At 46.5% G+C, this 18,677-nt stretch overlaps 1 protein-coding gene across 2 annotated transcripts in view; it reads left to right on the top strand.

The window, feature by feature from the left end:
- topaz1 (testis and ovary specific TOPAZ 1) overlaps positions 1-18,677 on the top strand; it is a 94,217-nt gene that overhangs the window by 26,249 nt on the left and 49,291 nt on the right. For both annotated transcript variants that reach the window (XM_085993707.1, XM_085993708.1), the window contains exons 4-10: positions 1,214-1,284; positions 1,677-1,795; positions 2,555-2,622; positions 11,722-11,831; positions 14,161-14,261; positions 16,858-16,983; positions 17,348-17,411. In XM_085993707.1, the coding sequence (XP_085849833.1) occupies positions 1,214-1,284; positions 1,677-1,795; positions 2,555-2,622; positions 11,722-11,831; positions 14,161-14,261; positions 16,858-16,983; positions 17,348-17,411 (659 nt within the window). The remainder of the gene's footprint in view (positions 1-1,213; positions 1,285-1,676; positions 1,796-2,554; positions 2,623-11,721; positions 11,832-14,160; positions 14,262-16,857; positions 16,984-17,347; positions 17,412-18,677) is intronic.

Genomic DNA, 18,677 nt, shown 5'->3' on the forward strand with positions numbered 1-18,677 from the left:
AACTGAGTATAGTTGGGTGTGAGAATTAATCTCCTCCGCTCGGAACAGGCTGCCTGGTGTCTGACTGTAATTGCGAAGCGGTGGGTGAGAGGGTTAATCTTTTCCAGTAGGAACCAGGCCACCCAGCGTGGGAACACAGGAGTGGGGGGGGGTTCAAAAAGGACCAAGAAAATATTGGGTCCCATTCTGCTGGCCTTTCTTCCCCCTTCAAGGCTGCTAGACCACCCCCCACAATACAGCCAAACTCCTAAGAAAGAAAGACTTGCATTTATATAGCACCTTTCACATCCACTAGACGTCCCAAAGCGCTTTACAGCCAGTGAAGTACTTTTGAAGTGTAGTCACTGTTGTATTGTAGGAAACGCGGCAGCCAATTTGCACACAGGAAGATCCCACAAACAGCAATGTGATAATGACCAGATAATCTGTTTTTGTTATGTTGATTGAGGGATAAATATTGGCTCCAGGACACTGGGGATAACTCCCCTGCTTTTCTTCGAAATAGTGCCATGGAATCTTTTACATCCACCTGAGGGAGCAGACGGGGCCTCGGTTTAATGTCTCACCCGAAAGACGGCACCTCCAACAGTGCAGCGTTCCCTCAGCACTGCACTGGAGTGTCAGCCTAGCTTTATGTGCTCAAGTCCCCTGGAGTGGGATTGAACCTACAACCTTCTGACTCAGGGGCGAGTGTGCTGGCTGACACATAATTACTCTAGACTCTGAGGGATAGCAGTTCTGCCCGACTTCCTGCCCAGCACCCACTCCCAGTTCCCTCAAGCCCCTTCGGCTGCCCTCCAAGTAATCCCAAACTCCAGGACCCACCCCCAGTGATTACAGATTCAAAAATTTTAAATGGAAACGGTTCTATCTTGAAATCAACGATGATACTACATTGCTTGGCAAGGTGGCTTCTTGTAGCAGTTTTCTGCAAGGTGGTGGAGACCCTGGAATAATGAAAACGCGATGAATTAAAAAAGCTTCTGTAGCCCGAGGGTACAGAATGAGGAAACTACGGTATATATTGTTGCCTTCTCATGTCTGTGATCATCTCATTTATAATAGGGTCTGACAGTCTTGCTAGTGAATAAAAAAAGCGCTCTGCCACTCTATTGTGTATGCTTTTCTTACTGATCTTAAAATGGAGACCTATAAATATATTTATAAACTGTTACATGTTCTAAAAACCTGTGGGTTCTGTTTCTATTCACAGTGCCTTTCTGTACGTGCCCAAGGGTGATGCCTCTGGAAAGCTGTTAAATTGTACCAGCCCGCAATACGATGGTAAGTTTATGTAACTATTCCATATTAACTTCTCTCTCTCCAGAGATGCTGTCTGACCTGCTGAGTATTTCCAGTTTTTTCTGTATTTATTCCATATTTACTTCTACAGTTTAAGAACTATGTGAACTGTTTAAACAACTGATGTTGAATGCTTGGATGAAAGAGTGCAAATTTAGGTTTCCAGTTCGTGGTCAAAATGTGTGTGTGGAGAAGGAATTGTCATTTAATAATCTTATATTGTGGTAGATTTTACTACAACTCGACCTGGGAACACACTCAGAAACTTACAGCACAAAAGGATTCCATTCGGCCCATCGTGCCTGGCCCAAATAGCTCCTTAAAGTTGCAATATGAGCAATGTTTAATGAAAGTAATAATTTTATATATTTTAGGATTCAAGACTCAAAACAGAACACCTGTGAGTGAAGAAAGTTACTTTGAAGAGGACACTCAAGTGGAGACATTGGTGAAAGAGGGAGAGATAACTCAATCCAGATACAATTTGTACCAGGTAAATTGATAGTTTAATCTATGCTTAAGTGACTTCTTTTGTGTCGGTTTTGTTTCATGCCGTGTGCCTTATTAGATCATTCTTTTCAGTAAACTTTTTTTTTAAAAACCCAACGTTCATGCTTCCTTTCAATTTTCTTACCCCTTATGTTCCCCCTCCTCCACCCAGCTGCTTCTTCCTGCCACCCGTAATGCTTGGGAAGGGCAGAATAGTACAAACCGTAGAATTCAGTAGTGCACTAAGCTATTGGTTCTCTTTCCTGTCTCCTCCCCTGGTCTGATGAGTCTGAAGGTGCCATTATGTTTTAGAGCAGATCCTAGGAGAGCAATCTGATCTCCCACCTTAACACCTACAAGCAGAGCACCTGGATCAGAAACCACGTAAATCTGCGCAGGAGAGCGTGGCTAAGACACTTCTGCCACTACCTGTGCGTTAAGTGCTGCCATCATGGCTGGAATTTTAATCGGAAGGCGGGTTGCAAATGGTGGCTGGGATGGTGCAACCTAAGGATCTGTGCTGTAACCATTTTGATTGGAAAGTAAGATGCAGCAGCAACCCAGGTCATGTAACATTATAAGAGTGGGAGCAGGCCAAGGAACATCATGGCAGCATCACCTGTGTGGAGCCAGTCCAGCTCAGTACATGTACAGTACTTGTATGGTGTCAGTCGTGGCTCAGTGGTAGTATGTTTACCCCTATGATTTTGTTCATTACAGCGATGTGTCTGAACAAAAGATACAGGGTGTCTTTTATTTGCAGGTTGCTTCAAATACGGCATTAGTTTCTCAGACCGATGAACAGCAAGATGGCAGAGGGACTAAAATAAGGTTAGTGGATGGAATTGTTACATTTGCATTTGTTGCAATGAGGGACACTTTCACTTCCCCTCCAATGCAGTCACATCGGACTATCCCCCGCACCCCCCCCCCCCCCAATTCTCTAAAACCCCAAGAGCCCTCTTTTCATAGGAACATAGAAATGACCATTGCAGGATTTCACGCCAGTCACAGAATCTAGGAAATAGCATATCGTAAGATACCGCTCGTTCCCCTCTATCCAGGCACTGAACTGTGCTCCTTTGAATCTGGTGATCCAGTCATTCCCCACTGCCTCTTTTGGCTATTCACTCCATCCATTCACCATCCTTTGCATAAAGTAGTTACCTTTAAAATGTCATCTCGCCCTCCCTCTTGCTAAATTTGAGGCTTTGCCCTCCTGTGCAATCTGTGACTGCTAAACATATTGACATTTACCTTGTCTGGAGCCTTTTTAGGATCTTGAATAATACAGTAATGTAATGTATATACCTTTAAGGGGTGAACTACTTTTGTTGGTGGTGTTGAGTGAACTACTCAACACCAACAACAGCCAATCTCCAGACGCCATCCTACAACTCATCCGCTTCATCCTTGACCACAATGTCTTCACCTTCGACAACCAGTTCTTTACCCAAACACACGGAACAGCCATGGGGACCAAATTCGCACCCCAATACACAAACATCTTCATGCACAAGTTCGAGCAAGACTTCTTCGCTGCACAGGATCTCCAACCAACGCTATACACCAGATACATCGACGACATTTTCTTCCTATGGACCCACGGTGAAGAATCACTGAAAAGACTACACGATAACATCAACAAGTTCCATCCCACCATCAAACTCACCATGGACTACTCCTCAGAATCAGTCTCATTCCTGGACACACGAATCTCCATCAAAGACGGACACCTCAGCACTTCACTCTACCGCAAGCCCACGGACAACCTCACGATGCTTCACTTCTCCAGCTTCCACCCTAACCACGTTAAAGAAGCCATCCCCTATGGACAAGCCCTGCGAATACACAGGATCTGCTCAGACGAGGAGGAATGCGATGGACACCTACAGACACTGAAAGACGCCCTTGTAAGAACGGGATATGACGCTCGACTCGTCAATCGACAGTTCCGACGGGCCACAGCGAAAAATCGCATAGACCTCCTCAGAAGACAAACACGGGACACAACCAACAGAGTACCCTTCGTCGTCCAGTACTTCCCCGGAGCGGAGAAACTACGCCATGTTCTTCGCAGCCTTCAACATGTCATCGATGACGACGAACACCTCGCTAAGGCCATCCCCACGCCTCCACTACTCGCTTTCAAACAGCCGCCTAACCTCAAACAGACCATCGTTCGCAGCAAATTACCCAGCTTTCAGGGGAACAGCGACCACGACACCACACAACCCTGCCACAGCAACCTCTGCAAGACATGCCAAATCATCAACACAGATACCATCATCACACATGAGGACACCACCCACCAGGTACATGGTACATACTCATGTGACTCGGCCAACGTTGTCTACCTCATACGTTGCAGGAAAGGATGCCCCGGAGCATGGTACATCGGCGAGACCATGCAGACACTGCGACAACGGATGAACGGACACCGTGCAACAATCACCAGGCAGGAGTGTTCCCTCCCAGTCGGGGAACACTTCAGCAGTCAAGGACATTCAGCCTCCGATCTTCGGGTAAGCATTCCTCAAGGTGGCCTTCGAGACACACGACAACGCAAAATCGTCGAGCAGAAACTGATAGCCAAGTTCCGCACCCATGAGGACGGTCTCAACCGAGATCTTGGGTTCATGTCACGCTACATGTAACCCCACCTGATGCAGGGTCATCCAGACTCGAGTCGACATTGGCTTGTTCTCTCTTCACAGATGCGGCCGGACCTGCTGTGATTTCCAGCCAAAAAAAATGTTTTTTGTCTTTTTTTGTTTTTCATACAGACCCCAGCATCTGCAATATTTGACCCCTTGTGACCCCACCTCATTGTTCTTTGATGTAATGTTTCCCTGACTGACCTGTTTGGACACCATTCACACCTTTGACTGCTGTGATTATCTCTCTGCCGAGGTGTGATAAATGGCAGTTGGAAAGGTTACCTGTAAACATCTGACATGATTCTCTGACTATATAAGCTGTGTCTTTATGCATTTCTCCACTTCACCTGAAGAAGGAGCAGCGCTCCGAAAGCTTGTGATTTCAAATAAAGCTGTTGGACTATAACCTGGTGTTGTGTGACTTCTTACTTTTTACAGCTCATGTATACTGTAGTACCGGCAGTGACCACACCTGTATATAGCACTGAGTAGTAATCTGTACAGTCAGTTCCAGAGTGAGCCACGTTGAGTAAACAACTGTTGTACCGTTCTCCTGCAGTCTGTATCTTACTACTGACGGACACAACATTGGCGACGAGGCAAATTCGATCCTACCTGCAACTCTGCATCACCTCCCAGGGATTCGTTCCTGGAGACCAGTAGATTGGAGGTCAAGGCCAGAGACACGGGCGTCGACCACGGGCAACCGCCCAGTCATCCAGCAGAGACTCGAGAATTGCAGGGGAGGCTGTTGAGAGCCAGGCTTGGCTTTCCAGTCGCGGTGGTCCAGCGAAACGGGCTGGCAACAGGTAGTGCGCAGACCCTTCCCGGACAGCGGCAGGCTAGAGCCCGACCGAGCGGCACAGCAAAGGGCCGAGCAGCGTCGACGGGAGAGAGAGAGAGAGGGCAGAGCGCACAGGGCGCAGCCGGTGTTCAGGGGCCGAGCAGCATCGAGGAGAGGGAGAGAGACGCGCAGAAACCCGCGAGGCGCCGCCATTGCCACGAGGACCGCCGAGAGCGGCGTTGGCAGCAGCGCAGGAGAAGCGCGCGAAACCTACAGGGCGCCGCCATTGCCACGAGGACCGCCGAGAGCGGCGTTGGCAGCAGCGGGGGAGGAAGGAAAGCGCGGGAGACGCCATTTTAAGCCATTGTAAACCACACCCAAAATGCCAAAGAGTGGCAGTATCACCGCATTTGACAATGAAGTAGAAGATTGGACTACATATGTCGAACGAATAGAGCTATACTGCAAGGCAAATGAGGTGTCAGATGACAAGAAAGCGCCGGTATTGTTAAATTTAATGGGTGCAAAGATATATGGCTTATTACGAAATCTAGTAACCCCAGCGAAGCCAGTGGAAAAGAGTTTTGGAGACATAGTGACGATACTACAGGAACATTTAAACCCCACACCGCTGCTGATCGCAGAAAGATTCAAGTTTCACAAACGGAACCAGCATAAGGATGAAAGCAATGCTGAATATTTAACAGAACTGCGCAAGCTATCGAAACACTGCCAGTTTGGAACGGGACTGGCAGATACCTTAAGGGACAAGTTTGTGTGTGGGCTTCAAAGTGAAGGAACCCAGAAACGGCTTTTATCTGAAAAGGACCTTACGCTGGACAAGGCTTTCAGCATTGCGGTATCATATGAAGCAGCAGCATGGGGCGCTGCAGAGATACAACAGAGACCGCAAGAATATGGCACAAACGAAATGTCATACAGAACAGAGAAGTGCTATCGCTGCGGCAGAACAACACACGACCACAATGATTGCTGGTTCAAAGACAAAGTGTGCAGACAATGTGGAAAAGTAGGACACATAGCACGAGTCTGCAGGCCGGGAAAGAAAACCAGCAATAAGAAATCTCCAAAAGAAAAGTAAAAGAAGGTACATAAGGTGACGGAGAATAGTTCAAACGAACAAAAGAGTGATACCGACTCCGAAAACAGGGAGCTGAGTTGTCTGAAACTACATAATGTGATCAAAACGGAGGATCACCGAACCATTTGGGTCACTCTCAAGATAGCAGGAGTCCAGGTAAAGATGGAATTGGACACAGGATCAGCCCTAACAGTCATAAACCGACGGGACTACGAGCGGCTATTCTCACACATACCCTTGAGAGACACAAAAATTATTTTGAAGACGTACACGGGGCAAAAAGTCTACCCCAAAGGAAAAATAAGGGTGACCGTTATATATAGCGGTAAGGAAACACCAAAACTAGACCTGTATGTATTGCAAGATGGAGGACCACCATTACTGGGACGTGAATGGATCCGGAAAATACAGCTGGATTGGCATTCCAAACAAACACTGACTGTGGCTGCCAAAAAGGATGACGACGTCACACCTGGGCGACTGTCAAAGGTCCTAACCGACGCGCAAGAAGTGTTCCAGCAAGGACTCGGAACACTAAAAGGCATGACAGCAACAATTAAAATCGAAGGAAACGCAAGCCCAAAATTTTTTAAGGCCAGACCGGTACCTTATGCGATCCGCCCAGCCGTCGAAGCAGAGCTGGAGAGTTTGGAACGTTCAGGAGTACTGTCCAAGGTAGACTGGAGCGAGTGGGCTACACCCATCGTCCCTGTGATGAAAAAGTCGTTGAGCAGCACGCCTGGGGAACCAAGGAAGGTTCGCATCTGTGGGGACTTTAAGGTAACAGTGAACCCAGTCCTTCACACCATGCAATATCCACTTCCGCGGATTGAAGATATTTTCGCCTCGCTATCTGGAGGGAAACGCTTCACTAAGATTGATCTGGCCCAGGCGTATCTGCAAATGGAGGTAGAAGAAGCATCAAAAAAATACCTCACAATCAACACCCATAAAGGTCTCTTACCAATACAACCGGCTGGTATTCGGGGTAGCATCAGCTCCGGCTATTTGGCAAAGGGCAATGGAACAAGTCCTGCAAGGGATCCCAGGGACCCAGTGTTATTTGGACGACATCCTGGTCACGGATGAAAATGAGTGATCACCTCGTCAACCTGGAGCAGGTGCTCGCTAGATTGCAGGAATATGGGCTCCGAGCTAACCGCCCCAAATGCGAGTTTTAAAAAAAAAAAAAACAGATCTCGTATTGTGGCCACGTTATCGATAAAGAGGGGTTACATAAGTCCGCAGAAAAGATTGAGGCAGTAGTCAAGGCTCCAACACCGGAAAACGTGTCACAACTGAGGTCGTTCCTCAGGCTGGTAAACTACTACCGTAAGTTCTTGCCAAATTTGTCTACAATACTACACCCACTGAACACCCTACTGCAAACTGGGGTGCCATGGAAGTGGAGTGATGAATGTAGATGAGCTTTCCAGAAGAGCAAAACACTAATCACATCGAAAGAGGTATTGGCCCATTACAACCCAGCATTACCAATTTGGTTGGCGTGTGATGCATCACCCTACAGCATTGGAGCGGTGCTGTCGCACAAATTCTCGGACGGCTCAGAGAGGCCAATAGCCTTTGCGTCACGATCACTAACCTCAGCCGAGCGTAACTACGCCTAGATTGACAGGGAGGCCCTCAGCCTAGTGTGGGGAGTGAAAAAGTTCAATCACTATCTGCACGGGCAGAAATTCACCTTGCTGACTGACCACCAGCCTCTTGTCTCCATTTTTAATCCGAAGAAGGGCGTCCCGGTGATGATTGCGCAACGACTACAAAGATGGTCACTCTTTCTAGGGGCGCACCACTATGAGATTGAATATAAGTGCATGAAACAGCATGGAAATGCTGATGGGCTATCACGCCTGCCACTGCCTACTGCGGAGGAAGCACCAGCAGTGGATCCTGTCGAAATATTTCATTCGACTATAGTTGAATACCTACCGATAACTAACGCTCGTATAGAAAAGGAGACCCGAAATGACCCGACACTGTCTCGGGTATATGATTTGACGGTGAAGGGATGGCCAGCACATGGCGACTCACTGTTGCCAGCATTCTTGACAAGAAGAGAACAGCTGTCAGTGTGCCGGGGGACCTTGATGTGTGGATCCCGAGTGGTAATTCCACCCAAGTTAAGGGATAGAGTGCTCAATGAGCTTCATGAGGGTCATCTGGGAGGGGTAAAAATGAAAAACCTTGCCAGGGCTTATGTGTGGTGGCCGGGAATCGATAAACAAATCGAGGACCTGACCATGAGCTGCAGAAAGTCCAAAATGCACCACCACATGCCCCTCTACCCATGGGAGTGGCCTCATCTCCATGGCAACGGGTGCATATTGATTTTGCTGGTCCATTCATGGACACAATGTTTTTAATAGCCGTGGATGCGCACTCGAAATGGTCTGAGGTCATCAAAATGTCCTCCACCACCATGGAGAAAACTATTGCAGTCCTACGGACCATTTTTGCCAGGAACGGCTTGCCGGAACAGATTTGCTCCAATAACGGACCACAGTTTGTGTCCAAAGAGTTCCGGAGGTTTATGCAGAAGAATGGGGTAAGGCATTACACATCCGCCCCGTATCATCCAGCCACAAATGGATTGGCTGAGAGGTTCGTACAAACCTTTAAGAAGGCAATAAAGGCTATGTACAATGACAACATTCCGCTGCAGCATAAGGTGGACAATTTCCTGTTCGCCTACCGGAATGCGACACATGCAGTCACCAACCAGGCCCCGGCCATGATGTTCTTTAACCGAAGGTTAAGATCTCGCCTGGATTTGCTCAGACCAAACGTACGAAGAGATGTTGAGAGTAAGCAATTCCAGCACATCCATGAGAAGCCAACAAGGAGCTTCAATGTAGGGCAACCAGTCTTGGCCCGCGACTACCGAACAGAAAAATGGCAGCCAGGAACGATATGCACACGGCAGGGCCCACTAATGTACACAGTGGACGTTGGGGAGAACATCGTGAGACGCCATGCTGACCAGATCCTAGAGTCACAGGAACAAGTCGACCCCCATGCCTCGCCCATACGTACCTGGTGAGGAACCCGACGTACAGGTCGCATCTACCCCAGAAACAGTAGCATCGGAAGCTGATGACCCAACCGACGACAGGGGGCCAGAATCGCCTCCGCACCAAGAGCGAGACACTCGGGAAAGGCGCTATCCAGAAAGGATCAGGAAGCCTCCCCAAAGACTGAATATATAAATGGACTATTTTTCAGCTAACGTTGTATGTTAAAAGTGTTAATTGTAATTAGTTTGATATTTAATTGTTAAATGAGTGTTATGGTACTGTTAATCTAAAAGGGGAGGAATTGTAATGTATATACCTTTAAGGGGGGAACTACTTTTTACAGCTCATGTATACTGTAGTACCGGCAGTGACCACACCTGTATATAGCAGAGTAATAATCTGTATAGTCAGTTCCAGAGTGAGCCACGTTGAGTAAACACCTGTTGTACCGTTCTCCTGCAGTCTGTGTCTTACTACTGACGGACACAACAAGTAAGATCACCCGAACCTCCTCCATATAAACATTCCCAGCTTCTATAGCCTCTCCTCGTAAATCAGGTGCCTAATCCCATTTACCAATTTAGTTACCCCTCACTGCACCTCCACCAGTGCCTGGAAGTCTTTCACAGAATGTGATGCCCAGAATTGTGCACAGCATTCGAGGTAAGGTGAGGCGGGGTGGTGCTGGACCAACACTCTGTACAAACTCAATCACTACCTGAGATTTGCGCTCTATTCTTCTGGCTAAATAACCCAAGATCCTATTTGCTCTTTTACGCAAATTGATTTTTTTACACAGCGAGTTAGGACCTGGAATTCTCTGCCTGAAAGGGTGGTGGAAGCAGATTCAATAATAACTTTCAAAAGTGAAATGGGTAAAGGAAAGAATTGCATAACTATGGGGAAAGAGTGGAACTAATTGGATAGCTCTTTCAAAGAGCCGGCACAAACACAATGGGCTGTATGACTCTATGCTATCTTTCTACTGCTGCATACTGTGCTGATGGATTCAGCGGCCTATCCACCTGTCCCAAGTCCCTCTGCTGTGCTGTTTCTATAGAATGCTATTTAGTTTATATTGTATACTTTCCTTTCCCAATCTCATGACTTTGCATTTGTCCAAGTTAAATGGCATGTGTGTGTCAGCCGTGGCTCAGTGGTAGCAAGCTCTTCTCTGAGTCAGAAGGTCGTGGGTTCAAGTCCTATTCCAGAGACTTGAGGACCTAATCTAGTCTGACACTCCATGCAGTACTGAGGGAGTGCTGCACTGTTGGAGGTGCCATCTTTCGGATAAAATGTTAAATTGAGGCCCCATCTTCCATCTCAGGTGGACGTAAAAGACCGCATGGCGCTTTTGAAGAAGAGCAGGGGAGTTCTGCCCGGTGTTCTGGCCAATATTTATCCCTCAACCAACGTCAGTAAAACAAATGATCTGGTCATTATCACATTGACGCTTGTGGGACCTTCCTGTGCGAAATTGGCTGCCGCATTTCCTACAGAGTACGAGGGCTCACATACGGAAGTGGTCGTTTGGGCTCGGCATAGGGATAATACCTGAAATAAAAGTCCAAAGTCCAAACATTACTGTCTTGTGGCTGAGATATTACACACAGTCCTGTCTGCTGGCGCAAGTGGATGAATAAAGATTCCATGTCATTATTCAGAGAAGAGCAGGGAGTTCTCGTGGTGTCCCGGCCACCATTCCTACCTCAATGAATACCACCAAGAACAGGTTAACTGGTCATTCATGGCATTTGCTGTTTGTGGGATCTTGCTGTGCCCAGGTTGCCTCATTTGCCTACATAACAGCAGTGCTTGCACTTCAAAAGTAATTTATTGGCTGTGAAACACTACGAAAGAAAGAACTTGTTTTTCTGTAGCGCTACCCCAAAGCGCTTTACAGCCAATTAAGTACTTTTTGAAGTGTAGTCACTTGTAACGTAGGGATGTACTCGGGATGTGCTACGATGCTCGTTATAAATTTGGGTCTGCTGTAGATAACTTCTTGGGTTCAGTGGTGACAGGCGTTCCTGTAATTGGATCCCAGACCCTTTGTAATTACACACACGCTACACGTTCAGGCTATCTGAAAGCATCAAATTACTTCTCGTTATACCGCATCTCCAAAGTTTTATGCTGTGAACCTATGCAGACAAGAAAGATTTCTCCAACTCATTTGATATTAATAACCCACTGACTGCCAATACAGGTATCTGAGCTGTGTGTTTGAATCCAGATCCTGGGATTGTAGTCTTTTAACCTGCCACGTCTCCTAGCCTGTCTCTAACAAGTAGGTTAAATTATTGTGTAGTATCTGGGTTAATAACTTGATGCATGTTTTTCTTGCAGTGCCAGCAGCGCTCAGCACCAATGTTCAGACAGATCTATATTGGAAAATCATTTTTCTCTGAAACCACCTTGTTCTGAATCTTCATTCCAGAACTCAGCATTGACAAACGGTATGCTCCAATTTTGTATTTGTGTATGCCAACAATTCACGGTTGACCTTGGTGTTTTAGAATAAAATGTTTGAATGTCAGTGCTACGTCTTTACATGATTTGTGCACGTGTAAGTGCTTACTGTAGTTCTTGGCAGTCCTCTCTGTAATGCCCCAGGATTCCTACAAATAGAGAAATGTTTTTTTTGTTTAGGGCAGATGAGTGCTACGTTATAAACAGCAAATGCTGGAAACGCTCAGCAGGCCAGGCCGCATCCGTGGATAAAGAGAGAGTTAAAATTTCAGACCGCTGACCCTTTGTCAGAATTGACCTGAAACATTATTGTCATCGACCCGAAATGTTAACTCTGTTTCTCTCTCCACAGATGCTGCCTGACCGGCTGAGTGTTTCCAGCATTTTTTTGTTTTAATTTCAGATTTCCAGCACCTGCAGTATTTTGCGTTTGTGCTAAATTATGAAGCCTTCCTGGTTGAAAGGCTATTGCTTATTGGTCCAATTCTGGTCTTATTTGGCAAGTGGATTTGTTTAGCTTTTAAAAGGTACTTCGAATTTAGGAGAATGTGTAAGTTAAAATGGTTGAGTTTATATACTTGTATTTAAAAAAAGGAGGAAAAACTTTCAATCTGTGCCCAGTTTTCTCCCATGCCTTTCCTGAAGGTGCCAGCAGCCCTCAGACACTCGGTACAAGTGGCCATTCATGCATGAGCCTAGCCAGGAAATGCCAGCAGTCTGTTTGACTGAGGTGTGACGCAGGTAAACCTGATCCTGGTCTTGCCCAATATCCATGCACCCACTTGTTCCAGGAGGGGTTAGTGGAGCGTGTTCAGAAGGAGCTTCCCTGGCTAACTTCCAGGCACCTCCCTCTGCCACCCGCCCCCCCCCCCCCCCCCCCCCAATCACCTCTCCACCTCATACCTCGGGATCCTGTGGCTGATTGTAGAGAATCCATTGCAACCCCACCTGCCCGAATCTCAGGGAGAGGTGGGGGGTGTCCTGAGGCTGTTTGTAGAGAATCCATTGCAACCCTACCAGGGAAGTCCTGCTACAACTGTACAGGGTATTGGTGAGACCACACCTGGAGTACTGCGGACAGTTTTGGTCTCCTTATTTAAGGAAGGATATACTTGCATTGGAGGCAGTTCAGAGACGATTCACACGGTTGATTCCTGAGATGAGGGGTTTGACTTATGAAGAAAGGTTGAGCAGGTTGGGCCTATACTCATTGGAATTTAGAAGAATGAGAGGTGATCTTAGAAGAATGAGAGGTGATCTTAGAAGAATGAGAGGTGATCTTAGAAGAATGGTGTGGAGATGCCGGAGTTGGACTGGGGTGGACAAATGTAAGAAATCACACAACACCAGGTTATAGTCCAACAGCTTTATTTGAAATCACAAGCTTTCGGAGCGCTGCTCCTTCTTCAGGTGAAGTGGCGAAATGCATAAAGACCCAGCTTATATAGTCAGAGAATCATGTCAGATGTTTACAGGTAACCTTTCCAACTGCCATTTATCGCACCTCGGCAGGGAGATAAATGGCAGTTGGAAAGGTTACCTGTAAACATCTGACATGATTCTCTGACTATATAAGCTGTGTCTTTATGCATTTCTCCACTTCACCTGAAGAAGGAGCAGCGCTCCGAAAGCTTGTGATTTCAAATAAAGCTGTTGGACTATAACCTGGTGTTGTGTGATTTCTTAGAAGAATGAGAGGTGATCTTATTGAAACATATAAGATACTGAGGGGGCTCAACAAGGTAGATGCAGAGAGGATGTTTCCCCTCGTGGGGAAATCTATAACTCGGGGGGCATAGTCTCAGAATAAAGGGTCGCCCTTTTAGAACTGAGATAAGGAGGAATTTCTTCTCTGAGAGTCGTAAATCTGTGGAATTCTCTGCCCCAGAGAGCTGTGGAGGCTGGGTCATTAAATACATTTAAAGTGGAGATAGACAGATTTTTGCAAAATAAGGGAGTTGAAGGGTTATGGGGAGCGGGCAGGGAAGTGGCTTCGAGCCCAAGATCAACCATGATCTTATTGAATGGTGGAGCAGGCTCGAGGGGCCGAGTGGCCTACTCCTGCTCCTATTTCTTATGTACCCAAGACCAGCTAATTCAGCACAGTCCAGGCATTGAGCCCAAGACATTCCTGCTCTGTTGTCAGGTATCTCACTGGCCTGGTTTATATTGAGAATGGTCACTTGGGTGAGATAGCAGAAGGCCGATGCCACCTGTGGAACTGTACGTAGTGTGCGCGATGTCTTCAGGAGGAGGGAGGAGAAAAATAAAAATGGCTGTTATCTGAAAGTGACGAGGATTTTGTCCCCCCTTTAGATTTGAGGTTTACCCAGGAGCGTTTATTGCCACCAACATCAGCATGTGCTGCTGCTTCTCTGCAGCTGAATAGCTCAGAGTATTGGACCATGACCAGGCCTGTAAGTCTGGAATTCATATATCCCTTCCTGACCCATTTGATTTGCTGCTGCATTTAGCATGTTTATATAGATACGGGCCTTTAGATTATATTAAGAAATTAATTGCGTCCCCGAGAAAACGCTCTAGCATGCATCACACCAGAATAACAAAACTCACTTAGAACTGTTGATCATTCACCTCCGTTTAAAAAAATGTTTTTCTTTATCTTGTTGGGTTAAAGCTCATTGTTCTTTTTTGTAAAATTGCATCCTTTGCGACCTTCCCTCCCCATAAAAATCTACGGGACTGTGCTCTCGGGTTTGCTTTTATTCCTGTAGACAGCAGTAGACTTCTGTTGATCTCCCACGACATTAACACTGAGATGGAAGGTAAGGGTTGAGATTCAGGAGACGGTACAGAGAAGAACAATCCCGATCGAGTTCGAGTTCTGAGGAAAGGTTGGAAGAAATGGGGGTTCCTTGGCCTTGACGGGGTGCCACTGAGATATTAACTGTTGGGCAACTGTGGGAGTACCTTCACCACACGGACTGCAGCGGTTCAAGAAGGCGGCTCACCACCACCTTCTCGAGGGGCAACTAGGGATGGGCAATAAAGTGCCGGCCTTGCCAGCGACGCCCACATCCCATGAACGAATAAAAAAAAAGATAAATCCAAAGCACTACTTCCAACGTAAACATCGATAGTAGGATTCAGGTTCAAACTGGTGAAAGGTGACTTAAGGACGAATTCAACAACAACAACTTGTATTTATATAGCGCCTTTAACATAGTAAAACGTCCCAAGGCACTACACAGGAGTATTTTAAGATTTAAAACATTTGACACTGATCCACATAAGGATAAATTAGGGCAGGTAACCAAAAGCTTGGTCACAGAATCACAGAAACCCCACAGTGCAGATAGAGGCCATTTCGGCCCATCGAGCCTGCACCGACACATATCCCACCCGATCCCCGTAACCCCTACACCAACACATATCCCACCCTATCCCTGTAACCCCACGTATTTAATCCCCCTAACACTAAGGGTCAATTTATCATAGCCAATCAACCTAACCTGCACATCTTTGGACTGTGGGAGGAAACCGGAGCACCCGGAGAAAACCCACGCAAACACGGGGAGAATGTGCAAACTCCACACAGACAGTCGCCCGAGGCCAGATTCGAACCCGGGTCTCTGGCGCTGTGAGGCAACAGTGCTAACCACTATGCCACCGTGCTGCGGTCAAAGAGCGTCTTAAAGGAGGAAAGAGAGGCGGAGAGGTTTAGGGAGGGAATTCCAGAGCTTAGGGCCTAGGCAACAGAAGGCACGGCCGCCAATGGTTGAGCGATTATAATCAGGGATCCTCAAGAGGACAGAATTAGAGGAGCGCAGATATCTCGGCGGGGGGAGGGGCTGGAGTAGATTACAGAGATAGGAAGGGGCGAGGCCATGGAGGGATTTGAAAACAAGGATAAGAATTTTGAAATTGAGGCGTTGCTTAACCGGGAGCCAATGTAGGTCAGGAATTCGGGGAGTCTTTCAAGATTTGGGAGTGGCCTTCCGGTACGATTCACTCCAAAGGCAGTTAGGTGGGTCGAGGAGCATTGTTAAGTTATTTTTCTAGATGAATGAGCAACTTGCCTCCCTAAACCTCTCTTTTGTCTGTGAATCTTTCAAATCATCTGACACAAACCTGTCTTTTTCCACCAAAGTGCGCATTACTCTGGAGTTGTGGATTTCTCCAGATTTGCCGTCTTTGTGGTGTTGTGATTGGACAGGAAGTATTTTTAGCCAAAGCACTTTTGCAATGAAGTTTTATACTGTGGCCCTTTAGAGGTATTAGTAAAATAAGTGGATTTCGTTGTCCGGTAACTGTTCCTCAAAACAACAACAACTTGCATTTGACAAAGGGGTTTTCACCCGAAACGTTGACTCTATTTTCTCTCCACGGATGTTGCCTGGCCTGCTGAGTTTTTCCAGCATTTTCTGTTATATTGCATTTATGGTAGTGCCTTTAATGTAGGAAAACGTCCCAATACACTTCACAGGAGTGTTATCAAACAAAATTTGACACTTAGCCAAATAATAAGATATTGGGACAGGTGACCAAACGCTTGGTCAAAAAGATAGGTTTTAAGGAGTGTCTCAAAGGAGGAGAGAGGTAGAGGTGGAGAGGTTCAGGGAGGGAATTCCAGAGCTTAGGGCCTAGGCAGCTGAAGGCAGGGCTGCCAATGGTGAGGGCGAAAGAAGTCAGGGATGCACAAGGGGCCAGAATTGGAGGAGTGCAGAGATCTCGGAGGGTTGGAGGAGGTTACGGAGATAGCGAGGGGCGAGGCCATGGAGTGATTGGAGCACAAGATGAGAAAACCAGCACCATTTGCTGATGCTTCAAATGTCATTTTAATATTGCACAATTCTAGCCAATTTATTATTTGTAATCAATGTAGATTTATATTCCGTGGGTCAATTTGTTTTGGGATATTTTGGAGATCCAGTACTGTAGCTTTTTAGTACATTTAAAAGCAGTTGGTCAAGTTGAGTATGAGTGTTGCTTTCTTTAATGTGAAACATTGCAAATGATTCAGAGATTAAAATGTTTTATCATTGTTTCCAGTTTAGTTATCCATTGGAGCAGACTGCAGTACCACCTGGTTGCTGTCGATTTTATTTCACCACAGTTAGAGGCTGCAAGAGAAAACTATGCCGGTTTGGACATGAAGTTAAAAAAGGAGATGAAAAAGTAAATGCATTATTTCTTAATGCTGTTTTTCACTGTACTTCCTGAGCTGTAGTACTTTTTGTAGATCATAGTGACTTACTGGGTTCTGTTCTCTTTAGTAGTCATTTATCTACATGATGACTGATAATTAGTTTCAGTATTTACTTATTTTGAAAATATTCAATCGTAATTTGAACTGTCTAGGAAATAATTGTACAGTAGTACAATGTGATGAATCTTTTACCCATTAGTATCTGTGATTTTCACATTTGAACTGTGTAAATGAAGAGATGTTTGCCTGCACATGCACATTTTTAGAGCTGATTATAATTGCAGGATGAATCACTGAAACTTTCTTTCATCCATTCATTTTACGTTTTTCCAGTTTTGTATGGAGATTGTTCAGAAGTTCACAGAGACCAGTAATCCATATCTCTTAGTACGTGCAGGTAGGAATAAGCTTGCTGCGTGCCATTTTCTGTGAAGCTTTTGTCAATGTAGTTTTCCTCATTGGTATTTAACAGAACTGTAGCATTACTTGCATTTTTCTTTTATTCGTTCCTGGGATGTGGGTGTTGCTGGCAAGTACAGCATTTATTGCCTATCTTTAATTGCCCTTGAGAAGATGGTGGTGAGCTGCCACCTTGAACCACTGCAGTCCGTCTGGCGAAGGTACTCCCACAGTGCTGTTAGGGAGGGAGTTCCAGGATTTTCACCCAGCGACGATGAAGGATCGGCGATATATTTCTAAGTCAGGATGGTGTGTGACTTGGCGGGGAACTTGGAGGTGGTGGTGTTCCCATGTGCCTGCTGCCCTTGTCCTCATAGGTGGTAGAGGTCGCGGGTTTGGGAGGTGCTGTCGCAGAAGCCTTGGCAAGTTGCTGCAGTGCATCTTGAGGATGGAACACACTGCAACCACGGTGCACCGGTGGTGGAGGGAGTGAATGTTTAAGGTGGTGGATGGGGTGCCAGTCAAGTGGGCTGCTTTGTCCTGGATTGTGTCGAGCTTCTTGAGTGTTGTTGGAGCTGCACTCATCCAGGCAAGTGGAGAGTATTCCATTACACTCCTGACTTGTGCCGTATAGATGTTTGAAAGGCTTTCGGGAGTCAGGAGGTGAGACACTCGCCGCAGAATACCCAGCCTCTGACCTGCTCTTGTAGCCACAGTATTTATGTGGCTGGTCCAGTTAAGTTTCTGGTCAATGGTGACCCCCAGGATGTTGATGGTGGGGAATCCGGCGATGATAATGCTATTGAATTTCAAGGGGCGGTGGTTAGACTCTCTCTTGTTGGAGATAGTCATTGCCTGGCATTTGTGTGGCGCAAATGTTACCTGCCACTTATCAGCACAAGCCTGAATGTCTTCCAGGTCTTGCTGCATGTGGGCATGGATTGCTTCATTATCTAAGGAGTTGCAAATGGAACTGAACACTGTGCAATCATCAGCGAACATCCCCACTTCTGACCTTATGATGGAGGGAAGGTCATTCATGAAGCAGCTGAAGATGGTTGGGCCTAGGACACTGCCATGAGGAACTCCTGGAGCGATGTCCTGGGGCTGAGATGATTGACCTCCAACAACCACAGCCATCTTCCTTTCTGCTAGGTATGACTCCAGCCAGTAGAGAGTTTTCCCCCCGATTCCCATTGACCTCAATTTTACTAGGGCTCATTGATGCCACACTCAGTCAAATGTTGCCTTGATGTCAAGGGCA

Source organism: Somniosus microcephalus, chromosome 7 (assembly GCF_052327205.1).
Source record: "Somniosus microcephalus isolate GS21.2 chromosome 7, FLI_Smic_1.0, whole genome shotgun sequence".
NCBI classification, from domain to species: Eukaryota; Metazoa; Chordata; class Chondrichthyes; order Squaliformes; family Somniosidae; genus Somniosus; species Somniosus microcephalus.